The following is a 24,581-nucleotide window of genomic DNA, read 5'->3' as shown; positions in this document are numbered from 1 at the left end:
CTCACGTCAGCTGCTTTCTGTTCCTTTTGAAAAATAGATTTTGCTGACAGACACTGATTTCATATGATTGACAACAACCCTATTATATAAAAAAACTTATGTAAGAATTTGGTATAAAAGATAGGCTACATTTTAATAAGGTTAGGAAAATATCCTTTATTTTTAAGTCCTATGTATGTATATAAAAGAGAAAGGAAATTAAATCAAAACTCAAAACCCTTTGACCGCATTTAACTTCCTTCCTCATTTAAAGAGCACATTATGCATTAGTTATGTATTTTTATGGCAAAAATTATCTGTGAAGGTAGAAGATTTGCATTGATTTGTGAATGAAAGCACCCAAACAGATATTTCTGTTAGCGTACTGAAAGTGAAACAATGTTGCCCGACAAGGTGTTTCAGAAAAAAAGAGAGCGAGGGAGAGAGAGAGAGGAAACAAGACTACGGTCGGCTGAAGCAGATCGAGTACACGATACCAGAATAAACCACGCCGTGTCAAAGCTAATTCAAGGTAAGATTAATTGAGTTATTTCTTAATAAGCCTTTTTATTATTTTAATGTGTCTTAGTAAACCGTGAATAATATCCGTAAATTAGCGGGGAGGTTTTGGGGTATTTTGTGATACTGTTTATTTATGCATTTGAATATAATACCTTGATCATTCTTATAAAAACATTTAACCTTGAAAAAAAAAATATATATTAAAATTTTTAATAGTATACAGTGATACTTTGTCTGAGTTGGTGTTGCATGTTACGGTACAAACACCTTGTAGTAACTGCCAGTAAATTTTCTTTTATTTTACTGTATTTCTATATTATGTAATATACAGTTGAAGTCAGAATTATTAGCCCCCCTGAATTATTAGCAACCCTGTTTATTTTTTCAACACATTTCTGAACATAATAGTTTTAATAACTCATCTCTAATAACTGATTTCTTTTATCTTTGCCATGATGACAGTAAATAATATTTTACAAGATATTTTTCAAGACACTTCTATACAGCTTAAAGTGACATTTAAAGCTTAACAAAGTTAATTAGGGTAACGAGGCAGGATAGGGTAATTAGGCAAGATATTGTAAAACGATGATTTGTTCTGCAGACTATCAGGAAAAGAGCTTAAAGGGGCTAATAATTGTGTCCTTAAAACGGCTTTTAAAAAAATAAAAATTACTTTTATTCTATAGCCGAAGTTAAACAAATAAGATTTTTTTGCAAAAGAAAAAATATTATCAGACATACTGTGAAAATTACCTTGGTCTGTTAAACGTCATTTGAGAAATATTTAAAAAAGAAAATAAAAATCAAAGGGGGCTAATAATTCTGACTTCAACTGTACATTATATTAATGTCAAGAAAAGTCATTTTGTTAAACTGTAGAGTTGAAATTTCAACATCAAAAGCAGATATTTCTTTTGCTGATATGTATAATAGACAGTTTGGACTTCCGCCAGACGTCTTAAATGTTAGTAAAACAAAACCGTAAATAAACGGAAAACACAAAAAAATTTAAAATGACAAAATATAGGGAAACTGTTAATTATTAAATATAACATTAATAATGATTGTTTGAATGTTACCTAATAGTTATGTGCAAACCAATAATTTTAATTACATTTACCCATCTTAAAAAAAAATAAATGAATAGATGCTACAGGAAAAAATAAATGTAAATTTATAAAGTTTGTTAAAATGTGTTGGCTGTTATTTATAAAAATATTCACAGTACAATATTTTGTATTTAGTACATTTATTTTTCATTTATGTTAATTTGTTAAAGTAAGTTATCTTTAGTAGAAAGTGTTGTTCTTGTATAAGACACAAATGTGTATGATTAAAAATATTTTATTGATAAGTCTAAAAAAAGGGATGCATTCCTAATTTGTAAATGTTTTCGATTTGAAACTAATTCTAACAGATTTATTTGATAAGATAATATCAAGAGTATGATCAGTGATGTTTTATCTTTATATGGGTTACATCATGCAATTTGGTTGAGTTATAAATAAATCAGCAGGTGCTTTGAGCCTCTCATATCTGTTCTCTCACTTTTGGTTTGCTTTCTGAGTAGGTTAAGCTCTTTGACCTTCAATCATTTCAGGTGAAATGCAAAGAGCTTCATTAAAATGCATTCACATATCCAAATGATGCCTTAGAGGTAGAACAAGGAGTGGCATTCAATACTGTAAAACCTGTGATTCCGGTAAATCCTCTTATATGTGCGCAATCTCATGCACAGCTGTAATGCAGCACTCTAAGACAAAAACAGGAACTAATTCAGAATAGATAATTAGCTATTTCATTTAAACTTTTGTGGGATTTAAATACATATTAGTGTTTTAATGTTAATATATGTAAATAAATATTAAAATGTGCTAACCTCACCTCCAGTGAAATTTAAATGTTTTTAGATTTCTAAACAAACAAGTTTTAATAACTCAATTCTAATATCAAATGTATCTTTGTCTTTGCCATGATGACAGTAAATAATACACCTGAATATACAGTTGAAATCAGAATTATTAAACCCCCTTTTAATTTGTTTTTCTTTTTTAATTATTTCCTAAATTACGTTTAACAAAGCAAGGACATTTTCACAGTCTGATAATATTTTTTTCTTCTGGAGAAAGTCTTATTTGTTTTAGCAGTTTTCAATTTTTTTAAAACCTTTTAAGGTCAAAATTATTAGCCCCTTTTACTTTGTACAATAACCTGCCTAATTACCCTATCCTGTTAACCTAATTAACCTAGTTAAGCCTTTTAATGTCACTTTAAGCTGTATAGATGTGTTTTGAAAAATATGTTATCAAATATTATTTATTGTCATCATGGCAAAGATAAAATAAATCAGTTATTATAAATATGTTATTAAAACTATTATGTTTAGAAATGTGTTAAAAAAAAATCTTCTCTCCGTTAAACAGAAATTGGGGGGGAAAAATAAACGGTGGGCTAATAATTCAGGGGGGGCTAATACTTCTGACTTCAGTTGTATATTAAGGAGTGATTTGCTTTCAGGAGCTTAATGAATTCAAGTATACAGTGGATAGGTGGTCACCTATGCAATAGTTACATTTATGAGCTTTCCTCACTTATAAAAATTCCACAGTCAACTGTTAGTGTTGTTATAACAAAGTGCAAGCAATTGGAATTAACTGCCACTCAGTCATCAAGTGGACAGAAATAATCCAATTTTGATTGAAGATTACCAAACAAACTGCTTTAATCAGTAAATTAAATGAAGAAATGTGTGCAAGCACATTTATTTCACATAGACTTACAGTACCATAAAATTTTAGACAATTTCATGCTCCCAACATTGTGGCAACAATTTGCAGATGGCAAAAACACTGATGAGCAAGTTTGGTGCAGAAGAACTTGCCTGACCTGGCCTGCACAAAGTCCTGACCTCAACCCGACAGAACTGAATTAGGGCAGAAACTGCAAGAAGCTTAAGCCTTCGAGTCCAACATCTGTGCCTGATCTCACAAATGCTCTTCTAAAAATGGTTATAAGTTCCCATAAAAATGCTCCTAAACCTTATGGAAAGCTTTCCTAGAAGAGTTGAAGCTGTTATTGCTGCAAAGGTTGGGCCAACTTCATGTTAAACCCTACGGATAAAGATTATGATGTCATTAAAGTTCACATGCATGTTAAGACAGATGTCACATATGGTTTGGCATATATGTATGTGTGTGTGTGTGTGTGTGTGTGTGTGTGTGTGTGTGTGTGTGTGTGTGTGTGTGTGTGTGTGTGTATTTGTATGTAAGCTGTCAATTTTTTACATACTTTGTGTATAAGGAAGAAATTGACACACAATAATTGATATTTTATAGCTGAAGAGGCACATTAAATAGTATAGTAACTGGTTAGCTTTTAACATGTTGTTGTGCTAAGCTAACTAGCAAAGAACAACAAACATGCACGGTCAAATCTGAGAAGGATTTCTGAGGAACTTAAGCAGTCATTTCTGTGTGGCTCTGTCAAGTAATGTTAAATGTGTTGTGGTAATGTTGGAGTTAATGTATAGCTGCTGTGTAAACTGTGGATGTGTTCAGATGTCTGTGATGGGAGAAGACGCTCTCGTCCCCAGAGCGCGCAGCAGGCTGCCGGTGATGTGTGCTGCTGGACTGGGTTTTCTTACTCTGGCCGTTGCTTGGCTGCTGGACTCAGACAAGTTCAGTGAAAGAGCTGGAATTATCGCTTTTGGGCTCATGCTGGAAAGGTTTATTTACTGTATATGTTTGTTAGCAGAGGAATTGCTCTTCCATTCAAGGCAAAGGTAAAAAAAACTATTTATTGTATGTTATACAATATACAGTTAAAGTAAAAAATATTAGCTTTTTTAAAATATTTTCCATATGATGTTTAGCAGAGGAAGGAAATTTTCACAGTATTTCCTATAGTATTTTTTCCTCTGGAGAAAGTCTTATTTGTTTTATTTCGGCTAGAATAAAAGCAGTTTTTAATGTAAAAAAAAAACATTTCTGGTCAATATTATTATCCCCTTTAAGCAATATATATATTTTTAAAGTCTACAGAACAAACCAGTGTTATACAATGACTTGCCTAATTACCCTAACTTAATAAACCTGACCCTAAAAAAGCTCTTTTTGAGGCATGAAAAGTTACTTGGATGCCTGTAACCATCAATGCCAATGTAGCACCTTAATAGAGTGTTGCACCAGGGTGTTTTAAATTGATAGTTTTCATGTTTTTGGTGTTTTCCAGGTATCATGGCAGAATGAGTGAGATTTTCCGAGCTTGCTTTAGAGGGAGTGGCATTCTGGGAATGTGTGCAATATTCCTGATGCTCATGTTGGGTGGAGTTTCCTTTTCCGTGAAGCAGTGGAGCCACTTCAACCTCATGTGCGCCGGATACATGTTGCTCAATAGCCTGGGAGTGCTGGTAAGATTGATCCCATTCCACATGGCCAAGTCTGTGTAATACACTACCTGACAAAAGTCTTGTCACTTATGCAAGTTTTAGGAAAAACAAATAATAACTTGACTTCTAGTGGATCATTTGGTATCAGAAGTGGTTTATATGAAAGGCGAAGGCCTCTAGGTTACGCTTATTTTACCAAAATAAAATATGATCACGTCTTGATTTTTAATTATTTCATTAGGACAGTAAGGTCTGACTTTGCTTAGAAAGAAATAATGAAGAAATAACAGAAATACTGTAAAGTATAGAATATAAATAAAGTCATGGTGCAGTGTAAAAAGAATTAATATTGACTCCCATAAGCTTGGAGGACTGCATCCATACATCTCTGCAATGACTCAATTAACTTATTAATAAAGTCATCTGGAACGACAAAGAAAGCGTTCTTGCAGGACTCCCAGAGTTCAAGATTTTTTGGATTCATCTTCAATCCCTCCATCACCATCTTACCCCAGACATGCTCAATTATGTTCATATCAGGTGACTGGGCTGGCCAATCCTGGAGCACCTTAACCTTTTTTGCTTTCAGGAACTTTGATGTGGAGGCTGAAGTATGAGATGGAGCGCTATCCTGCAGAAGAATTTGCCCTCTCCTGTGGTTTGTAATGTAATGGGCAGCACAAATGTCTTGATACCTCAGGCTATTGATGTTGCCATCCACTCTGCAGATCTCTCCCATACTGAATGTAACCCCAAACCATGATCTTTCCTTCACCAAACTTGACTGATTATTGTGAGAATCTTGAGTCCATGCAGGTTGTAATAGGTTTTCTGCAGTATTTGTAATGACTGGGACTTTCTTTCTGCCACTTTTCCAAATGATCAACTAAATCTCAAGTTATTATTTGTTGCTCATTCATTCTTTTATATCACATTTTACCCGTTTTTATGTTTTTTTGTTTGTTTTTTTACTCATTTTTTTATTTGTTTTTATTTTTATTTTACTTGTTTCTTTTTTATTATTCTTGTTAATGTAAAGCAATTTAAATTACTACAGTGTATGAAATGTGCTATATAAATAAACTTGCCTTGCCTTGCCTTGCCTTGCCTTGCCTTGCCTTGCCTTGCTCTTACAACTGAAATCGACGACAATACTTTTGTCAGGTAGTTTACATTATAATGAGACATTATAAAATTAAAGAAATAAAAGTCATTAAATCTTGAATTGACTGTGAATATACTCTACAAAAAGTCCAGCATTCATTAAGCACTATGTGGTCACTGAAAATCATAAAGAAGCCTACACATTATGTCTAAAAAATTACTGTTTTGCTAATTTTGCAACAACAAACACGCTGGATTAGAAATCTGCTTAAAGGGAGGGTTCACCCCAAAAAAAATAAATAAAATAAATCTAATTCTGTCGTCATTTACTCACCCTCAAGTTGTTCCAAACCTGTTTGATTTTCTTTAATCTGTTGAAAACGAAAAAAGTAATTGGCCTACATATTATTTTTGTCAGTTAAACAACAAAGCAAAAAAAAAAAATTGTTCTTTATCCCTACAAAGTGCTGTAATACTTCAGTTTCTCACCCTTATCTCCCTACAAAAAATCCCAGACAGTTTGCAAGACAGTGATTCATCTTTAATGAATCATTAAAAATGAACAGAGATGTGTTCCCACTTGTAGTTTAGTACTAAAAAGACATTAAGTCGTAGTTCACTGCACATTCACACTTTCATTTTTAAAGACCCCCTATTGTGCATTGAAAAGGGTCATATTTTGGTTTTGGGGGTCTCCAACAGCAGTCTGATATGCATGCAAGGTCAAAAAACACATTCATTGTCTTATAATATGCATTTGTTTTTACCTAATTATCCCAACAACTCTCATATGATTCGCTCAGCGATTTATTTGTTCTCAAACACCTCTTTAGCGCGATGCTAATCTGTGCTGATTGGTCTAATGACCCAGTCTGTTGTGATTGGTCGACTGTGTTCAGCACGAGACAGAAAGAAACGCCTACCACGGCTAACAACATTGTTAGTCAGAGTGTATGTGTGAGCCCAATGCAGGAGTGCAATAAAGCAATGCAGTTAAACACCAGCATATTATTCTATTCCTAACCATAAGTAAAAACAGTGACATACATTCAGTATTAATCCTCACAGCGGCAAAAGCTGAACTATTTTGAAACATGACTGCCGCACGTGTAGGAACAGTTGATGCTGTCTATAGCAATGACAAACGGCAGTGGATCGCGAGCTTACAACCGCATTTAAATTTGTAAACAAAGCGGCATGCGTCGCATTTTCAATGTGGCTCTAGACACGATATGAGAATATAAAGAGTTAACCAGATACATTACAAGCCGCATGGAGTGTTTACAAGTAACAAAGCACAATTAAATACATAATTTGCAAGCTACAGAAAACAAGGAGGCAACCATTTCAATCACACTTATTTACACTTGTGAAATGGAGGAAGAAACTGATCCATGAACTGTGTACTGTAAAGATCCTGTCAAACTCTGACAAAGTCCAATACATCATTAGTCTTTTCTGATCCTTCCTTTAACAAACGGCTATAATGCTGAGGTCCTCCACACTTCAGAGCTCAGCGTCTTCGTGACTTAATTCAATCAGGATCCGCTACAGTGTTTGTCTTCCTCTTTCCTGTTTTCCTCTTTCTACAGTGTTTGTGGGTGGGGCAGGGGCTTTCAATTTTCCCCGGGTCTGCGCGCAACAAATGGGTGGGGCTTAAGTTCCGTATCAATAGCCGCATTTCCACTATCGCGCCTAAATCGAGCGAGCAAGGGCGAGCCAAGGCCAGTGGCGTTTCCACTGTCACTTCCGGGGCTTAATCGGGCCAAAGCGGGGCTTTCTTGGGGCCAAGAAATAAGGGAAAGTAAACATCTAGCCTTATAGTCTGGGGTCTTTTTGCGTATGATCGCCCTTATGTTTCCCTCTTAAATGTAAGGCTGCTGCATAAAATAATAAAGTAGTTTTAATTTATAGTGACGTTCTTTGCTGCGTCCTCCTTTATGTTTCAATAACGCATAATAATCTTTACACCATATTAAAGACACAGCAGACAGTAAAGGTTTTCGAGAGTTTTTGTCAAGTTTAAAATGTTTGTTTGTGCGCGTTTAGATGCCTGTATGTGTGTGTGAGACCGGGCAAGAGCGCTCCTTCACAGCTCTGTTATGCCGCGAGCGGCTTTTTTCTTTATTTATTTTGGACATAATACACAATATAAATACAACAGATATTTTCTAAAAACAATTAACACCGGAGAAGGTTTGAAATATCATTTATAAAGTATTTGGATGCGATGATATATGCCTGAATAATAAGACATATAAATGTTGATTTCAATAGTTTATTAATCATTTACTAACTCATTCTGAATGATCCTGAAAACCCTCAACTACTCTTAAATACAAACAGTTTGTAAATAATTTGATACCTAATTTAGTAATGAAAAATAAATCATTAGCAGAGTATGAAAATACAATCATTAAACACATTATATAGGTGCTTATAAGTCAAGAATAGAGAATTTGTAGCTGCACTTATAAACTGCTTACTAACGCTTATTAATGTAGAGTTAAAGCTTAACAGATAATGAATTCACTATTTGCTAATGCTTAATAAATGATTTATAGTGTGTAGTTACTATAAAGTGTCACCAAAAAATCTAAGTAAGAAAAGCATTTTTTGCAGTGTATTTATTATTGATTAATTAATCATTTTGCCAAAATAAGAGGGGATCACACAAAATCAAAATGTTGGCACTGCCACTTGCCTGTTAAAAATATAGTTGGATTGGCAAAACTTGAACCCGCATACCCCTCAGAAAATGTGCAGTTGTGCCCCTGGGTACACCACATCAACACAATGGATTTGAAATGAAACGATCAAGATGTGCTTAAACTGCAGACTGTCAGCTTTAAGCTGCGCTAACACTGGACTTTTCTCCCCATTGAGTTCCATTCATACGCATGCAAATGTGTCAGACTGGAAACGCAAGGTCGTGCGGCAAGTTTCGCAGTTGGTTGCGTTGAAAAGTTCAAGCTTAGTGAACTCTGACCTGCGAAGAGTTCAAGCTTAAGGGGCAGTTTTGTGCACTCTCCCAGGTGAACTAAACAACAAGTATGGGTTTAAGGACCTCCATTTTATTATGTATTGCTCAATATTGCAGGATTTCTGCAGAAGCAACTGCAGAACTTTGAAACATGCTGTAAAGCGAATGCTGTTTCCTTACACTCTAAAAGACATCTGTTCATTAATGGTTGCCTATAGCTTTTGATCTATCCTTGTTTTCCAATTAATTTGCATTTTCTAATGACTTAAACTTCAACAATGTGACATGTTGGGTAGTCTGAAATATTCAGTGTATGGAATAAAGTATATTAAAATAAATCTGCAAAATAACAGAAAATATACCAACAGTATCTGGATGCAGCCTTTCTAATGCAAGCTGAATTTGCATCACTCAGCGATGCAATGTCAGACACAATGCACTCAAATGGAGCGAGTGACGTCACTGTGATGGGTAGGGTTAGGGGTGGGGTTAGGTGAGCCCATTAAAAAAGCATTGAATGCAGCTCAGATTGCGCTGCATCAGGTCTGCATCCAGACCCCTCTCAAATGTACTGACACCACCTGTTTTTTTTTTTGTAATTTACATGACCTAGCCAGATAATTATAGTAAATTAAACAGTATTAAAAGTCATTTTAATAACCGTGATCAAGTCCCATAACATAAACAAATGCAAAATCAACCACAAAACACAAACACATATTAATTAATGCTGTTTAAGTTATTACATAAACAATTTAAAACATCCAGATTTTTACAGAAAATTCAAAGCACAGTATGTGTTAATGCAAACATGAAACTGACCCCCACATTAGGTAGTTTTCAACACTGCCATTTTGTTATAATACTGAAAATAAGAGATGTTCAAGAAATAAAGCTTGTGGTTTTCTGCTCGCAGTCTTTCTCTTCAGCTCGGGTTTCCAATGAAAAACCACATCTCTAAATTATATTTAGAAATTCCTTCTCATGTGTCTTCAGTGTTATGCAATCCACTACAATGGTTTTGTTCATTACTGATAAATGAAAAGGTGAAATGGACATTTATACTTCTGCCAAATCAAATTGTCAAATTTTAAGTACAGAATATTTATTTGTACTAATCATTGAAAGAAAAAAAAAAAACATACACATCCATTTGTGGTATACAGATTTGTTATATATTTTTGTTTTATACATATTTAAAAATATTTTGGTTATATTGTTTTCCTCAGGGCCCAGCTCCAGTCGAGATTTCAGAAATATGTGAAGCAAAAAAGATGAACGTGGCTCATGGTCTGGCCTGGTCTTTCTATATCGGCTACCTCAAATTTCTCCTTCCAGGTATACACCATAGACCGTAAAATATGGTATACACATACATTTGCACTCTGCATGCGACGCTACTTGTTGACTCCTCTAGGGGGCAGCAGTGACACAGTTTACTCAAACTGCACACTGAATCTGGAAAGTATTCACAGTAAGTTCCTTTTAGCACATTCTGGGCCCTATCATACACCCGGCGCAATGTGGCGCAAGGAGCGGCGCAATAGTCTTTTGGTAGTTTCAGCTTGGCGCAAGAGTCGTTTTGAGGCGTTGCGCTACGCTGTTTAAATAGCAAATGCATTAGCGCTCATATGTGCGCCCATAGGTGTTCTGGTCTAAAAAGAAAGGCGTTCTGAGGCGCACTGCTGGCGCGTCGCTATTATGAGAAACTATAATAAATTTTTCATTAAACCAAAACTAACCCGGTCTAAACTCCGGCGCAGAGTTGCGCCTCGCTTACGCACTGCTTAATACGCACAAGAGAGCAATAGGCAAATATCTTTACATAAGAAAAAATTGAAATATTAAGGATATATATAGGATATAATAAGAATAGATATAGAATATAAATATAAAGGATTAAAATATTACAAAACATATTATTTTCTATAAGAAAAATCACTGCTTTTATGTCTTCTTCATCTCGGGAGGCTTTTTCAGTTCATTCATAACAATTTGCTTTTGTATAATGTTAATATTATTAGCAGTATTATTTATTATATCCATATTTATATTTGTTTTATTAAAAACAGACTTAGATTTGCCCACCTGTCAGGTTTTAGACCATATGGGGCACAGCAGGTGTATTTGGAAATAACTCAGTATTTTGACCACACTTGGTTATTGTTCATTTATTCGTTTGCTGGAAATTAGAACTGAATTTAGAAATAGTTTTGAAACGAATATTTGCGCTTAACAAACGCAATTATTTATTTTTAGACTAATTGATGTCTGTGCGTAAAGGTTTCCCTATCCAAGAGCGAATGTAAAAAAGTAGATCCATTATCTCTTATTCTCACGCAGTAGATGCTGTGTTTTATAGTTTTCTGTTAAAAACTTTTAACTGTTAACTGTTTGCTAGTGAAATGCTCATTTTTTCCACTTAGACTTACTTTACGTCATGTAAATATCGAATGCGCTTATGGCGCGACGCAGCTGGCTCTTAAAGGTAATGGGAGATGAGACTCTAATTGGTTTATTCTCAAAACACACCTATAACTCATTAAGAAAATAAACTCAACCCTTTTAGATCATGCGCCACAGCGCAAAGCGGATTTTCCCGTCCTTAAATTAGAAAAACTGCGTTCTCACATGCACTGAATGCGTTTGTGCCCTGTGATTTGCGCTCTAAGCATGGACCGTCAAAACAGAGCCCTTAGGTGTTACAGCCTCCAAATTTATTTCAGTTCAGAATTTTCCAATAAATTCTAAGAGAACTACTCCGTAACAACAACATGAAGGACGTTTGTTTAAAATGAAGTCAGTACTTTTAGCTTAGCATGCTTCATTGAATCGGATTAAACCTTTAGCATCTTACTCAAAAAATGTCGTTTGATTAATTTTAGCTACTATTTAAAGCTAGACTATTATATTGTGTAGCTACTTTGCTGCTGTACCACGACAAAGACAAAGAGTTCAATGTTTGTTTTATCAGACAGAATTGAGTTTGCTGTAGAAAAAAACAGACTGTGATTAAATACTAAATTATAGAAACAGATTAAATATTTGCGTAATATTAGCCTGCATATTGACTGGAAACGATAAGATAAACATAAGTATTATTAAGATTCTTGCTCTGGACACCTGGTAGGTCAATCACAAATTTGTTCCTCAGACAGTTTTCTACCTTCTGCTTGATTTGGTGTTGTGAAAACTATTATTGACAGCCACACACATTTACATTATTTTAATAGCTAAATTTCACATTCATTAATGTACATTTTTAAGGTAAAAGAACATATTTTATGTTGTTGAAAATTAAATTAAGTATGATATTGCCCTCAAAGAAACACAAAGCTACTCAAGTTATCTAAGTTTGTTCAATCTTTATTGTATTTCTGTGAAACTACTTGTATCTCCTCCTAGCATTTGATATAGTTCGTATGTTATAATTCTGTATTGAATGTGTTGTCATTGCTTCTTTAAAAATACAAACATTTGTTGCCAAAGATTTGATCTATCCCCAATAAGGAGCCGTGTCGATATGCTCATAAAGAATATCCACAAATCAATAACTTAATTTTATATTGTTTACATACGTAAGTATAGATTTTGTATGTTGTTTGATTTGTAAAACAGATGTGCTAAATAAAACAAAACAAAAATAAAACAAAACAAATTGCAGATTTCAAATAGAGACGGCGACAAAGAGACAAAACTTATGGACTGCTGCTTAAAAATTATATACAACGTTATTCAGTGGCTTTAGAATGCACTGAGCAAGACTCATACATGAATTATCTTTGAAGCATCACCATGTCTCACTTTATGTTTTCATGCAAAAATAACAATAATTATATTATAATAATAATAATGATCTCAGATGTTTTCTGAAATACGATGTTTCATTTATTTCTTTTACATCTGCAGCTTTAGAGGTGAACGTCAGAGAATACTCTAGAAGGGAACGACTGAGTTCTCCACGTCTACATATCCTTCTGCCCCTCAATGCCAGAGTCCCAAGCAAACCTGAAGAGGAGGACACGAATGTGGTCTTCCATGAAAACCTTCCAGATCTGAAGCTGGACAGGGCAGGAGTGCGGAAACGCAGCTACACTAACAGCGTCTACAAGATCACCCACAACAATGAGGTGAGCTACTGATTAGCTACACAGCAGAAATCATGGTTCCAGTCTTCCAGCTACTGAAGCAGCAAATATTCCCCAGAAAATCACACTACCACACTGTTTTACTGATGGTATGATGTTCTTTTTCTGAAATGCAGTATTATTTTTATGCCACACATAATGGGACACACACCTTCCAAAAAGTTTAACGTTTGTCTCATCAGTCCATCATTTTTGTTTAAAAAATGTAATCCATGCCTATTCCCTGTATAACAGTTGGATAACACTAGTGTAGAAGTGCATAAACCTAACAGTAAAGCTGCGTCCCAAATAGCACACTATACACTATGCACTCATGCACTATGTACTTATGCACTTACACACTCAACAGGATAGTATATGTATGTAGTGTTGTCCCAAATGGCACACTAATGTTTTTTTACTAAGCGGAAATTCAAACCGTTTCCCTGATGACGTTTGACGGTCGCCAAATCAGTAAAATAAACGACCGAATTATCAAATAATATCTGCCGTGAGTATTGCCGCATTCACCATCGGGAGGCGCTATAATCACTCTCGTAGGGGAATTTTGCTTTCACCATCCAAAATAAATAAAGTTATCCAACATGTGCGTCCAATAGCTTTGCCCCTTCCGCAACGTAAGCAAACCTGCGGTTGTTGAGTGCGTGAAGTGTCCATCATTCCACGCTTCATTTTAGCGGCTGAATGAGTGCATCATCCGGGTCATTAAAGTGCACTTAATATTTTTAGAGTTTTCAGTGTGAACACACTACTTACACTATTTATACTACAAAATGGCGTAGAATAGTGCATAAGTATGCGATTTGGGAAGCAGCTTAAGTCTACACTTAACATAAATGTTAAATGTATCCCTCAATTCTGATTGGCTGATTGGAATGTTGTTCCAGAATCAACATAGATGTTAATCCAGGAACATGTCCTACTTGGTGAAATCAGGTTGGTGTACACTGATCCCTCTGAAGTAAACTCTGAATCAACCTCAGAGGAAAATATGTCATCGGTACTTGCATACCCTTAATGTTACCTCAGTTCTTGGAACCAAAAGTTGAAGTTATCCGTTAACTTGATGTAAATTTACCTGGGTGTGCAACGCAATGTCATGGCAATTCGTAACTTTTTGATTTAGTGGCTAATTCGTAAGAATTCGTTCAATCTAATTCATACAATTTAGTACTATGTGCCCATCACCCAATGACGGGTGGGGTTGGGTGCCACGCCTCCTTTTTAAAATCATACATTTTCGTACGACTGAACTCGTAACGAATTTGTACGAACTAGCTACTAAACTGACAAAACGTAAATTACTTATGTTTTCTCGTGAGATCAGGCTGGGGTAGGTCACCCAACCAGCTTTATGAAATGTAATCCAACTATGTGCAACCTTGAACATTCCTCACACCACTTGTCTTTTTTTAGCCATATCATTATACACAGATACACATTATACGCATGCTTAGACAATCCACCATAAACAGTATCACATCCAGGCACTAATAACACATCATAACAACAATCTCAGCATGGTGTCTAGCTTTTTAGGATCTTTTGGTCTACTTCACTTTGTCAGGCAGTTAATATTTAAATGATTTCTTAATTACAAACAGGTGTAATAATAATCAGGCCTAGGTGTGGTTAGAGTAATTAATCTCAACTGTGATAAACCAGAGTTAAGTTATGTTTTGAAGTGTAACTCATCCGTCCTACTGAGCTGGGATTGAACCGGCGATTCTGTGCATGGAAGTCAGTTACACAAGGAGGCTTCGAGTTCAGAGGAGTGAGGATTACCTGCACAGTACTCGACTTGCTGGCCACTGTTACACGCACTCCCTAAACCTCATTCCCATCCCGTACGAGCCCCCTTGTGTAACCCACTGGTCCTACTTCACTCAACCTGGTGTGAACTGGGATTAAACCGGTGGTTCCGTGGATGGAAGTCCGTTATTCGAACAATGAGGCTAAAGACCACGGCCTCTAGCGTCTGTTGCTAGAGCCCCTTTTCAGTTCAGAGGAGTGAGGATTACCTGCACAGCACTAGACTAGCTGATCTCTGTTACAGCAGCATGACCATGTGGATGCAGTGCCACACAAACATTTACAACCCAAGCTCATTCTGAAAACGTAGTACCGCGGACGTTTCTGGAGACAGCGGAATACGTCCCGGGGTTACGTACGGGCGAGTTTATTTTTTTCAAGCGAACGCTGCGCTGCGGTGTGAAGCTGTTCCCTTTCACGCTTGCCTTACCTCCTTGTGGAGGGCTTCCCCGCTGCAACCCGTTTGTCCACTCAGCTCAGTGTGTATGCCGGCAGGCTCGAGATGCAGAGAGGGGTCGACCACGGCGACCGGTTTCGAGTCCGGGGAAGAGCAACTCCAGCAATCAGGTAAGACAAAAACAGAATCCCAAAAATTAAGTGAACGAGTATCGTGACAGGGTGAGAACGCGGCGAAATCCGAAAACGCGGTGGAATAAAAAAAATCAGGGCTTTTATTTTTTTGGACGGCTTTTGTGAACTGTTGCTCGGGTTTAGGGAAGCGAGCGGGCGGGCGGGTCGATCAGTAAAATTGGTTGGGTTTAGGGAAGGAGGAGGGCGAGTCGGCCGATTGGCTGGTCGCGCAGTCAATCATCCGGTCAGTCGGACAGCGGCCTCCGGCGGGTTCACGCGAGAACAGCACGGGCGCGAACCGCGCTCACGAGAGGCGTCTGAGGTGCGAAAAAGCGAGCAACAGCGGCCTCTCGCGGATTCGCGAAAACAAAAACTGCATCCGTACGTACCACCCGGGACGTATTCCGTGGTCTCCAGAAACGTCCGCGGGACTAAGTTTCCACAATGAGCCCGGGTTGAAGATTTAACGGTCAAAACAGCATCTCTTTGTGTACAAAAGCTGTACTTGCTGCTAAAAAGTTGAACCCAGTTTTTCCTCCCCTCTGTGTTTTTCCTGGCAGACGTTTAGCTGCATTTTGGAATATGCCACACCGCTGCTGACGCTCTATCAGATGTCCCAGGAGAGCAGTGCAGGGTTTGGCGAGAGAGAACGGAAGCAGCAGGTCCTGCTGTTCTATAGAACCCTCAGCCAAATTCTGGACAATTCTCTGGAGTGTCGGAACCGGTACCGGCTCATCCTGCTCAACGGTGAGAAACTCCATTCACATCAATAGCATGTGCAAGAAATCATCATTTACTCATCCTTCCAAAGATAAAAGTATAGTGTCCATGGGAGCGCAAACGCACTTCAAGTTACTTTAACTCCAACAAATTGAGGAAACACTTTTATCGGTTTCGATAACACGCATGCAAATTCTCACAATACATTAAAGAAATGTGTCGAGGGACGCCAAAAAGTGATGAACCTGGCTGCTTCCTGTTTAGAGTAACATAAATTGAGCAATTTGTCAGATAATTAGGGCTAACAGTATACAAACAACAAAGAGCTGTATGATCTGATGTCCGTTATTTGAACCTCGTGTAACCCCGCCGGTCCTACACCACCCAACCTGTGGATCAAAGCTGGGATCGAATTGACGGCCTTCCGCATGGGAGTTGGTTGATCTAACAAGAAGGCTAAAGACCATGACCTCTAGCATCTGTCGCTAGAACACCTTTAGACATACCTATCAACATTGGGATGTGAAAATAAGGGATATGCCCGCCATAATAAGGGATTCCCCCGACCCCCTTTAAAAAATCCCCAAATTACTAAATATGCTCATTTGGAGCTGTTTCGTTGTAAATAAACAGTTAAATGGTCAGTAATATGTTTTATTATTATTATTATTATTTACAAAGGAAAAAATAAATAGTATAGATTGGCAGCAAATAAATTAGCAAACAGTTCAGCTCATTGAAATGAATAGCTATTACAGTATAATGAAATATAATCAAATCTCATTAGCCGTTTCTTCACTGTATAACGTACACACTCTGATTAAAGAGCAACGAATAAATGATTTATTTAGATTTTTTTTTTTCGTTTGATTACATTAAATAACAGGTGTCACTTTAAAATATGATGCGCAATAACTTTTCAACTTTGTTGTGGGCTACAGGCTTTACACTTTCATGTGTCAAAAGCGTAGATATATATATATATATCCATGTGTCAAGAGTATTTAGAAAATCATTTAGTTTTACAGTTAGAGCAGATTTTCTTTATTATAATAGCCATAGTAGTATTATAGTGGCCGGTTCCTTAATCAGTGTAAAGAATAACTGGCTGTTTAAATTAATTTAGCATCACAAAAGCATTTTGACGGTGGTAAAGGTGTCTGCAACTTTTGTGAAACATCAAATCACTGTTATATTAGGGGTCAAAACATGTTCATGACTGCATAAATGTAGCATTTCCTAAAAAAAAGTTGCATATTCTGCATGTCTATTATCAAACACAAATTGTACTAAAAGCGTTTTTTTTTTTTTATCTGAAAAGTTCATATCACTAAATTTTCTCTTTAAACCACCAGGTGACAGTCTTTGTCAAACTCTTCCAGAGCCCCAATATTAATCTAAAAAAATAAAGGTTTTCTATGAAGCCCTGGGTAAAAAATCTGGGTGTTATTTTGGAAGATGGCTTGAGCTTTGACATACAGAGAAATGCAGTTGTCAAATCCTGCTTCTTTCAGCTTCGACTTTTAAAAACTGTCAAATCTATTTTATCTAGATAGGGTTTTGAAAAAAAATAATCCATGCTTTTTATACCACTAGATTGGACTATTGTAACTCAGTATACTTTGGGATTAGTCAGAAAACCTTATCCCAGTTACAATTAGTTCAAAATGCTGCTGCAAGGCTTTTAACAGGTACCAAGAAACATGACCACATTACCCCAGTTTTACGCTCTTTGCACGGGCTGCCTGTGCACTAAGTCATTTTCAAATGCTTCTCTACTTTTTTAAATCTCTAAATGGCCTGGGACCTTCTTATCTGTCAGACTTATTAATTGTTAATAATAGGGTATATGCCGAGCTAGAGCTGTTCCCATGCTGATACACTTCCGGTGACCTGTTATTGTGAACTTTTTTCCATTTTATATGGTTCCTTATACAGCATTGATGTTGTAATGTCATTAAAATACATTCAGTTAAATTAAATTTAGCATTTATTTGGTTGCTCAAGCGTAAAACGAGACAAAAAGCCGTTTACTCGCATGCGCCCGTCAGAATTGGCAGGCTAATGCAGAAGCTCCATTGAATATAATGGGGTAAAATAAATGCTCATATTATAAAGACATGGCGGGTTGAAATGTCATTTAATGCAGTGCTTCTTGTACAATCTGAGACCCACTTTAAATCGGATATCACTCAGCTAGTGGAGATCGCTGATTTTTAAAGAAAACAGACCTTAAACGAACCGGATTTTGCATTGGCATTCAATTCGCCAGAAGCGCTTAACCCAGGTTACTGGCAAATTAAAAGTCCTATTAGCATGCTTCGGCATATACCCCATAGTTAATTGAGCATTAGCCTGGTCGGTTTCTTCTGTTTCTTCTTTTATTAAACAGACATAAGAGCCTAATGTTACATATCTTATTTACACAATGGCAAATTAACATTTCTGTCTAATATCTGTATGTCACATGTGGTGAAATTTCCTCTACAATGCGTGCGCTTACACAAGTCAACACAGACCCACCAAGAGTAGAGAGAGAGCATGTGTTGTAAAACATGTTGCGTCAACTACATGGTAATCAGCTGAGCTACGGTAGGCTAAAGTAAATGAATCCCACTTTTATCCTGGGTTCACACCAAATGCAGAATTACTGTAAATGTTCGCCGAGTGACCCTCGTCAGTAGCAGGGCTCAACAATAAGGACTGTCCGGTGGCCCAGGGCCAGCGTGAGAGACACTTGGGACAGTAGACTGGATCATTACTGGCCCGATTGGGACAGTGCTGCCTTGTCACTAACATTTAATTTGTCTTTCACTATTTGTCAGTTGCGTGCATTTTAAGTTTGTGATTTTAAATCTTTAAATGCTACCTTCTCTGTAATGTAGTAAACAACGTATTGCTTTCCGATTCGTCTTATCTGATTGATTTGACCATGCTATTTTTTTCTTTGCAACCTGGTAACAACCAGTACAGCGTAGAAACAGCAACATGGCGGCACAACCAGTACAGCGTAGAAACAGCAACATGGCGGCAACATCAAATTAAAAGGCTAAATGTCTCTAACGTGTTGGAAGTAGACATTTACGTGGAAACAACACGACAAAATAAAAGTGAAGTGATGTTATGCATAGTTTGCCGTCAGTTTGACAAGTCAGCCACCTTTTTTAAAATAATTTCAAACTGCAATAAAATGCCTCCACATTTTCCATACTGCTCTTTTTGTTTGCATAACACTTATATTTACAATTGTTTTTTGAGTATTGAAATTCTAGATTTACAGACTTTATTTTTGACACTTTATTTAAAATATGTGGTTTTAAAAAAGCTATTAACTTCCCTTTTTTGAGGTGGGGCCAGTGAAAATTTTGGCAGGGCAAGTAAAAATCTAAACCACTTGCCCGATCGGACCAGTAGAAAAAATCCTTAGCGTTGAACCCTGAGTAGACTTTTTGGCAACCCAAAATCAGCCAAAGTGCGTTTGTACCAGGCTTGTAAGTGCATTGCATCAATCGCCAGAGGTGGGTAGAGTATCCAAAATCTGTACTCAAATAAAAGTCTCCATGGGCTCAAAAAACGTTTGCTGTTTGTTCAAACTGCTTATTTAAAATGAGCTGAAACAGCACAATTCTTGTTTTTAGGGGGCCAACGTAAATGTTTTATGTTCATTCATTAATTCATTTTATATTCGGCTCATTCCCTTTATTAATCTGGGGTCGCCACAGCTGAATGAACCACCAACTTATCCAGCATATGTTTCACGCAGCAGATGCCCTTCCAGCTGCAACCCATCACTAGAAAACATCCATACACACTCATTCACACACATACACTACAGACAATTTAGGCTACCCAATTCACCTATACCACATGTTTTTGGACTTGTGGGAGCACCCGGAGAAAACCTATGCGAACATTGGAAGAACATGCAAACTCCACGCAAATTCTGGACAATTCTCTGGAGTGTCGGAAACGGTAGTTAATCAGTTAACGTAATTCCTTTATTTTAAATTCCTTCATTTTCAAACACTGCATACATATACACATGCCAGCTGACCCGGCCGAGGATCGAACCAGCAACCTTCTTGCTGTGAGGCAATTGTGCTACCCACTGGGCCACCATGCTGCCCATTTTATGTTCAATCAACTTAAATTTGTAAAAACTAATCAGTTAACATAATTCCTTCATTTTGCCCAAACACAAATCAATTGTGTGGAACCCCGCATTTTTTTGTGGGGTTTCTTCTGACGTAGGGGTATTATATTGGAAATAAATGAGCATATAAAACCGTTTCTGAAGATTCTATGTAGTTATCGGTGAAAAATTGTACTTATTGGATCAATGCAGTATGTGGCACCTTTAAAATGCACTCAAGAATATTTTTGCTGCTTGTTTAAACTACTTATTTAAAATGAGCTGAAACATTACAATTCTTGAGGTTTTTCCAGGACAAATTAATTGTTTTATGTTCAATCCACTTAATTGTAAAACCAATTAGGTTTAAGGTGGATTTATGAAGCTTGAGGTAAGTTAACCTAATTGATTTTTGTTGGGACAACTTAAAGGAATTGTGTGGGCCCTCTCTGGGGTGAGAGGTGAGTGACGCATCCACGAAGCTACTGGAAGTGGACGAACGCAAACACTGCATACATATACACATGGTACACTCCATACATACACACACACACACATGATACAGTCCCTACATATACACTCTATACATATACACACATTATACAGTCCATACATATGCACACACACCCTAGATATATACACATGGTACAATTCATACATACACTCTATACATATGCACACATGCCCTATACATATAAACACATGATACAGTCCATATATATGCATGATATACTCCTGTCAGGGTCTAGGATAGAGGGTCTCTGGGGTAAGAGGTGAATGACGCATCCACTGAGCTACTGGAAGTTGATGAACGCAAACACTGCATACATATACACATGGTACACTCCATACATACACACACACACACATGATACAGTCCCTACATATACACTCTATACATATACACACATTATTCAGTCCATACATATGCACACACACCCTAGATATATACACATGGTACAATTCATACATACACTCTATACATATATATATACACAGACACACAATACAGTCCCTACATATACACTCTATACATATGCACACACGCCCTATACATATAAACACGATACAGTCCATATATATGCATGATATATTCCTGTCAGGGTCTAGGATAGAGGGTCTCTGGTGTGAGAGGTGAATGACGCATCCACTGAGCTACTGGAAGTTGACGAATATTCTATACACCCTCCATTCACATACATATATGATACATATGCACACTCTCTATTTTGTAGTGTATATTTGTATGTTATACTGTAAACATATATGTTTACAGGATAGTTCATGACGTTTATGGTAATATATAGGTTTACAGTATAGTTCAACTCACATTTGCAAAAAACTAATTTCCTTCACTTTTTTCTCCCTCAGATGAGCACACAGGTGATCCTCATTACCTCTCCAGAGAGCTCTTCCAGAACCTGAAGCAGCAGGATGGGGAGATTTTCATGGACCCAACCAATGAAGTCCACCCAGTTCCAGAAGAGGGTCCGGTTGGGAACTGTAATGGCGCACTGCAAGCCACTTTTCATGAAGAGCCAATGAGCGACGAGCCCACCCTCATGTTCAGCCGACCTCAATCCCTAAGATCCGAGCCTGTGGAGACCACTGATTATTTTAACCCATCTAGCGCAATGAAACAAAACTAAATTATTGCGCAATAAAACTTAAAGAAAAAAAAAAGACTTTTGCTGCTTGTTTAAACTACTTCTTTTAAAATTAGTTCAAACAACACAATTCTTAAAGTTTTTTGGGGGTACAACTTAATTGTTTTAAGTTCAGTCCACTTAAAATTTGTAAAAAAATGATTATAATTTAATCGATTTGTGTTGGGACAATATGAAGGAATTGTGTGGAGCCCAGCATTTTACAGTGTAGGCCTATTGCTTGTGTTTAGTCTTCAAATTATTTAGGCTTTTATGTTGCATATAATATTAAATAATTCAAATACTTTATTTCTTTATTGTGATTTCAAATGATCATATACATATTTAATATAATTATGTGAACCAGAAGTTGATCAAACTTTGAAATGTATGTATATATGTATATATATATATATATATATATATATATATATATATATATATATATATACATACATACAGTATATATATATATATATATATATATATATATATATATATATATATATATATATATATATATGCACACACACCCTATACATATACACATGCTACAATCCATACATATACATACACACACTATGCATTCCATACATATGCACACATGATACACTCTTTACATATGCACACACACACACGATATACTCCATACATACGCACACACACCGTATACATATACACACATGATACACTCTAAACATAAGCACTCATAATACACTCCATTCATATACATACTCATGATACACATATGGATACATATGATACATTTCATACATATACACATCTGTCAGGGTCTGGGATAGAACCCTGGTGAGAGGTGAGTCACACATCCACTGAGCTACTGGAAGTTGATGAATGCAAACACTCTATACATATACACATGATACACACCACACTTATGCACACATAATACACTCTTTACATATACACTCATGATACAGTCCATACATGATATACTCTTTACATATACACACTGCATACATATGCACGCGCACACCCTATACATATGCACACATGATACACTCAATACATATGCACACATGATACACTCCATATATACACTCCATACATATGCACACATGATACACTCTATTCATATACACAAGATATACTCTCAGGGTCTGGAATAGAATATGCACACACACCCTATACATATACACACATGATACATTCAATACATATGTATCCATATATAAATATGCACAGACACCCTATACATATACACACATTATACAGTCTGTACACACACACCCTAGACATACACATGGTACAATCCATACATATGCACAAATGATACACTCCATATATATGCAAACACTCTATACATATAAACATGGTATACTCCATACATATGACACCCTATAAAGTAAATATGCACACACCAATTACATATACACATACGATACAGTCCATAAACATGCACACATGATACACTCCATACATATATACTTGCGCCCTGTACATGGTATAATCCATACATGGTACAATCCATACATATACACACACACCAGATACAGTCCATATTTATGCACACATGATACATATACACACACAATATACTCCTGTCTGACGGAAGCTGACGTATGCAAACACTCTACACATATACACGTGGTCCATACATACACACACACATGCGTTACATATAAACACACAATACAGTCATACATATACACACGATACACTCTATACATATGCACACACACCCTATACGTATACACACATGAGACAGTCCATACATATGCACACGATACACTCCTTACATATACACTCTTTACATATGCAAACACATGATACATTCCATACATATGCACACGATACACTCCATACATACACATGGTATAATCCATATATATGCACTCTATACATTTGCACACACCATACATATGCTCACATGCCCGTTACAAATACACAAATGATAGTCCATACATGATACACTCCATACATATGCACACATACTGTATACAGTGTACACATACATGATACACTATACATATACACACATTATTTAGTCCATACAAATGCACAAATGATACACTCCATACATATATACACTCATACAATGATACACTCTATACATATGCACACACACCCTATACATATACACACATGATACAGTCCATGCATATGCATTCACACGCATGATACAGTCCATACATTTGCACACAAGATACACTCCATACATACACACATGGTACAATCCATACATATACACTCTTTACATATGCACACACCCCCGTTACATATACACAAATCATACAGTCCATACATATGCACACATGACACATACACCCTAGACATATACACATTGTACAATCCATACATATACACACACCCATTACATATACACACATGATACACTATATACATATACAGACATGATATACTCCAGTCAGGGTCTAGGATAGAGGGTCTCTGGGGTGGTAAGAGGTGAATGACGCATCCACTGAGCTACTGGAAGTTAGAATACAAACACTCCATACACATATTCACCATACATGATACACTCTATACATATACACACATGATTTAGTCCATACATATGCACACATGATACGCTCCATACATACACACACAC

General features: G+C 36.5%; 1 protein-coding gene across 2 annotated transcripts; it reads left to right on the top strand.

Annotated features, from left to right (window-relative positions):
* The first annotated feature begins 442 nt into the window (after positions 1 to 442).
* On the top strand, positions 443 to 22,315 carry sting1 (stimulator of interferon response cGAMP interactor 1). Of its 2 annotated transcripts, XM_005157121.6 has the most exons (7): positions 443 to 511; positions 4,062 to 4,285; positions 4,735 to 4,912; positions 10,208 to 10,316; positions 12,888 to 13,108; positions 16,069 to 16,255; positions 21,732 to 22,315. In XM_005157121.6, the coding sequence occupies exons 2-7, from the start codon at positions 4,062 to 4,064 to the stop codon at positions 22,007 to 22,009; spliced, it is 1,197 nt and encodes a 398-aa protein (XP_005157178.1). In that variant the 5' UTR covers positions 443 to 511; the 3' UTR covers positions 22,010 to 22,315.
* The last annotated feature ends 2,266 nt before the right edge of the window (positions 22,316 to 24,581 follow it).

Source organism: Danio rerio, chromosome 14 (genome assembly GCF_049306965.1).
Source record: "Danio rerio strain Tuebingen ecotype United States chromosome 14, GRCz12tu, whole genome shotgun sequence".
In the NCBI taxonomy this organism is placed as follows: Eukaryota; Metazoa; Chordata; class Actinopteri; order Cypriniformes; family Danionidae; genus Danio; species Danio rerio.
Note: the sequence above shows the minus strand (reverse complement) of the source record. Positions and strands in the feature narration are given on the sequence as shown.

What these genes read in the sequence shown, in the direction of transcription:
- sting1 (XM_005157121.6), top strand. Translation starts at nt 4,062, where the DNA reads ATGTCTGTGATGGGAGAAGACGCTCTCGTCCCCAGAGCGCGCAGCAGG. An exon ending in CTCTTCCATTCAAGGCAAAG is followed by an intron (nt 4,286 to 4,734) that starts GTAAAAAAAACT and finishes GGTGTTTTCCAG; the next exon opens with GTATCATGGCAGAATGAGTG. An exon ending in CCTCAAATTTCTCCTTCCAG is followed by an intron (nt 10,317 to 12,887) that starts GTATACACCATA and finishes TTACATCTGCAG; the next exon opens with CTTTAGAGGTGAACGTCAGA.